We start from the raw sequence: 7371 nt of genomic DNA, 5'->3' as shown, positions 1-7371 counted from the left end.
AATGGAAAGAGCTAAATCCTGGGAGACAAAAAGGAAGATGAGGTAACACAAGATCTTTGCTTTTGTTCCCCCTTACTAAGTTTGAGATATTTTTCACTTGGTAATGAATGAGGTAGACTGCTCTTCATTTCCTTTTTATCTCCTGTTCTTACTACTGGAGAAAATGATCTCTAGCAATTATTCATTATAAATCCATTACATCAAATTAGTCTATATTGCCTACTTCCAATTATCCTAAGTAAGCACTCCACTTGCTGTAATTTTTAAAAGAATGTGGATGAATTTGTGAGAAGAGTACTGGCCTGGAAAGTCAAGAGACTTGGGTTCTAGGTCTTAGCTCTAGAACTAGTCAGCTATATAATCTCCAATCAAGTCGCTCAGTTTCTTTACCTTGTACATGATTAACAACAGGACATTTAACAATCCTAAAGCAACTAGTCAATATCAACCTTAATCAAATATAGTATTTTTTAAATTTACATAGGCTAGAGAAATTCAGGCTTATTAATGCTGGCTAGCCAAGACAAAATATTTTCCAGTCCAATTCTGGTTCACATTGAATTACTAGAATGGCCATCTAGTGGATGTCTTTATCTCTTCCTTCATTATAAAAGCAATAGGAAGAAGTAATTAATTTTCCCCTTAATACTTTTTCTAGGACATTTAAGAATAAAATAAAATTTTATTTCAAAAAATTAATCTTCAGGTATTTGCTTGACTATCTGATTTGTTATTTTAAAAAGAGCTTTATTTAAGTGTGGTTTAAAGATATTGCTATTTTAAAAAGAAAAGGAAAAGGGAGCATCAATGAATATTTTTTTTTTCCTGAACTTAAACATCCCTCTCAGTGGGCATCTCTCTACATTTACTAGAACAGAAAAAGATAATTCTACATGATATCATAGAACTCTGCAAACTTTTAAGTAAAATTCATACTCAAACGTCAGCTTTCAAAGCTGTCTTGCTTGTCTGTGCTTCTGTCCTTCTGTTTCCTTCAACACATCATATGTTAAGAATTCACAGAATAAAGTAGAAAGAAGTCCAGAAGGGAACAGAACCAAATAGAGGAATGTTAGAATTACTATGATAAATATTGAAATTACTATGATAAGTTTTTAAGTTTTCTGTGCAAGTTTTGGAGGATGAAAAGAAAAGTAATGACCAAGGAGAAGAGAAAGCTTTTAGAAGGAGTCTTAGTTGGACTTTAAAGGCTGAATGGGAATTCAAAAGGTAAGCAGCTATGAATGGAGGGCATTTCAGATACAAAGAAAAACACAAAGACACGAGATATGAAATAATGGGGCATTTCTAGGGGAAAACAAGTTGTCCAGTTTGGCTGAAACAGAGAGTACATATAGAAGAGGGCTATGAGATAAAACTAGAATGGCATATTGTCACCAAACCACCAAGAATCTTGAATGAATTTTATTATTAGTAAAATACTGCAGATTTTGAAAAAGTGATGAGACTAAATATGTGTTTAAGGAAGCAGAGTCTGGCAGTAGAATAAAAGAATGACGAGAAAGAAGATTAGGTAGAGGCAATAAGACCTGTTGAAACAACCTCTAATAAACAAAGTAAGAAGAGTCTGCACTAGGACAATGAAAATGCATTGTGGTAGGCAGGTAGGGATAAAGTTGCAGAAATAGAACTGATTGGACTGTGTGTGGGAATTGAGGGAAGAATCTAAACCATCAAAATTTCAAACATGGACCAATTCAGAAATTGTCTTCACAAGAAAGGGAAGATCTGAAAAGATCTGGTTTGAATACTGCTGGGGTTGATGAAAATACTTTGGTAGATAGTTGAAAATTAAATTCTGGGGTTTTGAAGAGAAATAAGGGCTGGAGAAAAAAAAAAGACATGGGAATCATTTCTGTACAGGAGAGAGTTAAAGCTATGGGAATGAATGAGATGGTTAAGGAAGCTAGAACCTTCAGAAACATCTACCTTATTGTGAAGACCGTGTATTTTTAAATCAGCAGGAGTCAGGAATTCAGGTTAGGGGAAAATCGTCAGTCTTTATTCTCAGTGAAGAAGGATCGGAGGTGGAAGAGAATCAATGTGTGCAGCTGAGTCAAGAAGCTAGCTAGACCAGCAGCCACATGACCAGCAGCTAGGAGTCTCGAACCCAGGCCCAATCTGCCCCAGCTTCTCTTCCTCTCTCTCTCTCTGCCTCCACCCACCAAAATCGTCATTTCCTATATAACACATCAGGACTTGCACGGAGAGTGGGCAGGGACCATTCTTTATCCAATCATGTATATTAATAGAGTATAGCCCAATTACTATTTAGCCTCACGTACTTGGGACTTCAGTGCATCAACTCAAACCTCAGCCCGTTACACTTATAACAAATGACAGTTAAATAAAGAAGAAAGTTTCTATAAATAAACAAGATTTAGTGCAATAAAAGGTGAACTGAGGGAGTGTGTTATCTTGAAGCCAAAAGAGAAGATAATCAAAAGTAAAATATGAGCAGGGAGTTCAAGGAAAAAATAATTACAAAGATCACTAGATATAGTGATTAGGAAGTCACAGTGGGTCCTTGGAGTTAAAAAAAAAAAAAAAAAGTTGATGAAGTAGCCAGATTTTATTATTAGCTAGAAATTGAACACAGGGATGAACTAAATAAGATAAAATTCACTGGTCACAAATGTTCACCTTAAATTAAAAAAAAAAAAACCACTTTACAAGATGGAGAAGGCATAGCAAGATATCCCTTTGTCTAAAAATCAAGATCTGGGTGGGGAAGAGAAATTTTAAAGGAAATATTTGGAATGTTTAATCCTAAAAAGAGAAGACTTGGGGATAATAGGATAATTGTCTTGTACAAACTATGAGCTTAATCCACAGCTGGATGAACTCTTACTGGACACCTTGAATATTATAGCTTATCTGTGAATAACACTGGATCTGGGATTTTAACAAAAACAATGTCTATTTATTGGTTAAAAGCATGGGTTTTTAACTTTTGCTGTGTCATGTATCTCTGTCAGTGTGATGAATGAAAAATCTAAGCCACAGTTTCTGAGTAATTAGTCATCACTTTATTAATTAGATCTGCTAATAATTAAATTGATGGCCAATGGTTTCTCTCTATATTTTATGGTAAAGCCATAAGAACTAGGAAGCCTTAATATACCTTTAGAAAAGGGGGTGCCACTTGACAGGTGAAAATCAACCCTGAGTTGGTGGATATTTAAATAAGAGGGTGGGCTAAAAATCTTTAGTTCTTCCTGCTGAGAAAATGACAATCAAGAGACTCAAGTCACCTTCAGCAACTTGGATAGAGACATTTTTCTATATACCTACCACTCTAGTCAGTTTTCTTCTTCATTACCTGGATCTCCATGAACTCCAAAGAAGGGATGCAAGGACAAGGACATGGGTTCTCTCAGGTCAAAAATTTACCTAGATTAGATTTTGTTTATACTTCAAACAGAAGTCAAGTCTCCTCGTTGGGTGAGCTCCTGACCAAGATTGAGGAACAAGTACCCCAAATATTAGAGCATTTTCCTCTAAAAATCATGCTTTTCAGAAACTGACTGAGTGACCTATGGGCACCAGCCTCAGAGCGAGTAAATAAAAAATCTGGACCTTAATTAATGATATAATAGAAATAGAATAGAAAATAATTTATCTCAACAGTTGGTGATGTCTAAAGACCTCGTCAGAATCATCTCTAAATGCATAAAATATACAGCGTTATGAAGATTGCAGGAGTTATCAAATTTTAAACAACTGGAGTTTTCTGATCCTGTCTAGAGTTGACTGTTCTTAAGAACATGTTTTAGAGAATTAAGTTGTTTTGAAGCACAATATTCAATAATGTGCCCAGGATCACATAACTATAGTAAAAAGTGGTAAAAAAAAAAAGCCCAAATGTTGATTTTACTCCAAGCTTAGCACTCTACGGACAAACAAATTTGTCATTATAGTAAAGTAATACATAAATATATTAAAAATAGATTAAACATAGCTTTGTCCGTCAGAAAAACAGTGGAAACACACACATGCACACGCACACACCACTTGCGGAGCACTGCTGTGCTGGCGGGTTTTCCGACAGCAAAGTTCCAGAACTTTTTATATAGGGTGAACAACCTCAGAGGGTTTCTGAAATGACAGTCAGGTCTAAGATCGGTGAGGGTTAAAAGAGTGGTAATAAGGTAGAAAGTTGAGTGTTGGGAAAATTGAGGAGGGAACAGACTATTCTCAGAACATAGAGCAAAGTGGAATGAGCAATGGCATTGTACCCTACCCCAACAAACTTTTTTCACGTAAAGGCCACCCCCACGGTTCAATCCAACTGACTCTTAGTAAGGAGGTGAGAAAGAGGAGAAGGGAAACTTATTATTTTAGGAAGAAGACAAAAGGGAAAGTAGTTAACAAGTAGTCAAGTCCCTGGCCCGAGTTTTGTGGTAGGGTGGGCTGTCACCGTGCAAAAAAAAAAAAAAAAAAAAAAAAAAGTTTCGTAGAAGGAACTTAGATTTCAAGTTTGCAAATCACCTAACTCAACTTTAGGAAAGAATGAAAAGTGTGCAAATAAGAAATCAGAAAGTAATTAGATTACTAGTAATTAGTCTCACTGTGTGGCGTTGGCATTTCCATCCGAGCATCTTCTGAGTGGGAATGATCGAGTCTATGGTTGGGGTGTGTGTGTGTGTATGTGTGAGAGATGGGGCTCAGGGGGACAAACTTGCACCCCATAATGCACTCACCTAGCAGCAACAACTTGAGCTCTCTGCGAGCATCCTTTTTGTCCCTGCGCAGCTGTCTCTCAATTTCAGCACTAATGCGCTGCGATTCCTTCTCCTCCGCGGACAAGCAGCAGCAGCCGGCCATGGTTTCGCTCTGCCCTTTAAATTCGGGTCGCCTGGAGCGTCGGGACCAAACTTAGAATCGACTTCGAATTCTCTCCTCTAAAGTGGTTTTTCTTTCCTCAGCTTTTCCAACCCCAATGTAATTAATAAACAAGGAAGTTTATTAGTGTTGGGGGGAGAGGGGAGAGGAGAATCTCTTTTTTTCTCTAAAACACGTCCCAAGAGCTAATCTGCTCTAAAGGTTTCTTTCTGGTTGGCTGAGAGATAGTTCCTCAGAAGCACAAACAAGGCAGATACAGGGCTCCTTGAACTCCAGGGTATCGTTTGTGCAAAGCACACTATCTGCTCGCGTCCGGACTTGAAATAACCTTGTTCGTTTCTTCCGAGATCGAGAGAAGGTCTCAGTTGGCTTTCTCCAAACTCGACAATTGCTTGTTGTATGAGTAGGTGGACCTGAAGAGGGGGCCGCACTTGGGAGGAGGGGGCGCGATTCGAGCAAAAGTTGGGGTGGAGCGCCCAGGAACTCCGAGAGAACTGGCCAGAGGGAGCAATTGAGGAGTAGGAGACAGCCCCTTCAGGAAGCTAGGGTAAGAGGACTGGGTAGGGATATTCAAGCCCCAAAAGCAGAAGGGGCCGACACCCTTCTAGCAGACAAGGTCTGAGGGAAAGGTTTCTGGTTTCTGCTGTTCGCGATTGAGGAGAAGGAGGCGGAGCGTCCACGAACACTACGATGCAGCTTCTGTTCTCAAGCTGGGCACCCCTGCCTAATGGCGTCTATTGGCTATGAAGTGGGTCCCGGTGGGGCTAACTGGGGTAGGGGAAGGATGGGGGCTGAGGGGCACTAGCTTTTCGGGCTAAACCTTCCGCACCTGCGCTGCTCCTGGCTCTTCACTGTTGCAGGCGCTTTAGAGGAGTGGCAGAAAAGTCCAGGGAGCTCTTTTTCCTTTCCCCTGCAAATCCGGGTTCTGACAGGTGAGGGAGTTTCCACAACTCCCCAACAACGGGGGAGAAGGTTAAAGAAAGTGAACGCACAAGGAACAGAGCCAAAGTTCCTGCCTTCACTTGAAGTTGAGACGCCTCAGACGTCTTCCCTAGATAGATTGCTCTAGAACTCCCAAATAGCTTCTGTCCAGATAATCAAAGGGTCCCCGCTACTGCGTTTTGGAAAGTGTTAAAAACCCGTAGGCTATAGAATATTCTCAGCAGTTTTCCACTCAAAAAGTTAAGTGAAAGCGCGTGCAAATATTATCTCTGGGTCTTGTCCTTTCCGCACGCACCAGATTTGGGAAAGGGCGTTCGGGAGAGGAAATGGAAACTGATGAATAGTTTGCATATTTTAACATAGGAAAAAACAAAACAAAACAACCCTTCTGGAAGTTAGAGCATTTGAACAACACCTGACGTTTTCTTAATTCAAAGCAGTTGCTTGACACAGATCCTTCTATAAGTCTGTCCAACTAAGTTATTTTATATGAAAACTAGATATAAAGGGTTTTTTTTTTTCCCCACGCACTTTTATGGATATTTGTGGGTATGTGTGTTTGCGTGTACATTTATTTATGCCTACTGTACATCTAAATATAACTTATGGGTGTGTGGGGAAGTCTGTCTTTTAAAACTTGTATATGCAAATAAGAAACGCGAAATACTGTAGGGACTAGATAGCTGGCCTGGGAGGCCGAAAGATCTGTGTTCAAGTATTGCCTACAACACTTGGTAGTTAGTAAGCGAAGTTTGACTCACTTAAGCTTTCCATGCCCCCAGGTGAGGGTTTAAAGCACAAAATTATTGATGTACCGCTTATCTGCAGAGGAAGTGGGATTTCTACAAGGGGAATCACCTAAACTGATAAAAATCACTGAAGAGGAGCAAACAAAAAAAAAAAATCAAATCTAATAGGCAGAATGCATCTTCCTCCTTCTCCTCTTCCTCGTCCCCCCTCCTCTTCCTCTTCTTTCTCACCGTGCACCAATTGAGGCTTCAAGAACAGGTATATCTAGAGGAGAGACGAGTAGAAAAGAAAATGTGAGGAGATTGACGTCTTTAGTAACTAGTTTCTATTACTTCAAGTCTTTGAGTCAGCATTTGCACTGTAAACATTTTATACCGGCAGATAATTAGCTTGTGATGCCTAATTAAGAACAGGCAAATGTAAGTTTAGAAGGAGAATCGTATCTTTTAATCATTGATAATTGGGTAGTATGTTCAGTGAAATGAGTTGCGTGTCTTTTTTATAGAGCATAAAGAACTTGGCAAGGTGGAACTATTTTGCTGCAGGGTTGTACTGTTTATTTTACAGTCCAAAGAATGTAAACTAGTCATGCATTAAAAACTTATTATGTTCATGCATTCTTAAAAGTTTGCGGCTTATTTCTTCCGCCTTTACCATAACAGAAATTGTCTGGTGCTAACAGTGACCCCTACCGGAAAGTAACCTGACTTGAAACCTAAATTATCTAGACTGGTGGCGTGTGCTACCCACATATTTTCCCTTTTTACGATTTCATTTTGTATATGGGCTGTGGATTTTTTGAACTGTCAAATT

General features: G+C 39.1%; 1 protein-coding gene across 1 annotated transcript in view; it reads right to left on the bottom strand.

The window, feature by feature from the left end:
* The window catches only part of LOC111719365 (guanine nucleotide-binding protein subunit alpha-14-like), a 123199-nt gene extending 116088 nt beyond the window's left edge, over window positions 1-7111 (bottom strand). Inside the window, exon 1 of the mRNA XM_031945505.1 lies at window positions 4725-7111. Within this exon, the coding sequence (XP_031801365.1) occupies window positions 4725-4848 (124 nt within the window). The 5' untranslated portion in view covers window positions 4849-7111. The remainder of the gene's footprint in view (window positions 1-4724) is intronic.
* Window positions 7112-7371: the final 260 nt, after the last annotated feature.

Source organism: Sarcophilus harrisii, chromosome 1 (genome assembly GCF_902635505.1).
Source record: "Sarcophilus harrisii chromosome 1, mSarHar1.11, whole genome shotgun sequence".
Classification (NCBI taxonomy): Eukaryota; Metazoa; Chordata; class Mammalia; order Dasyuromorphia; family Dasyuridae; genus Sarcophilus; species Sarcophilus harrisii.
Note: the sequence above shows the minus strand (reverse complement) of the source record. Positions and strands in the feature narration are given on the sequence as shown.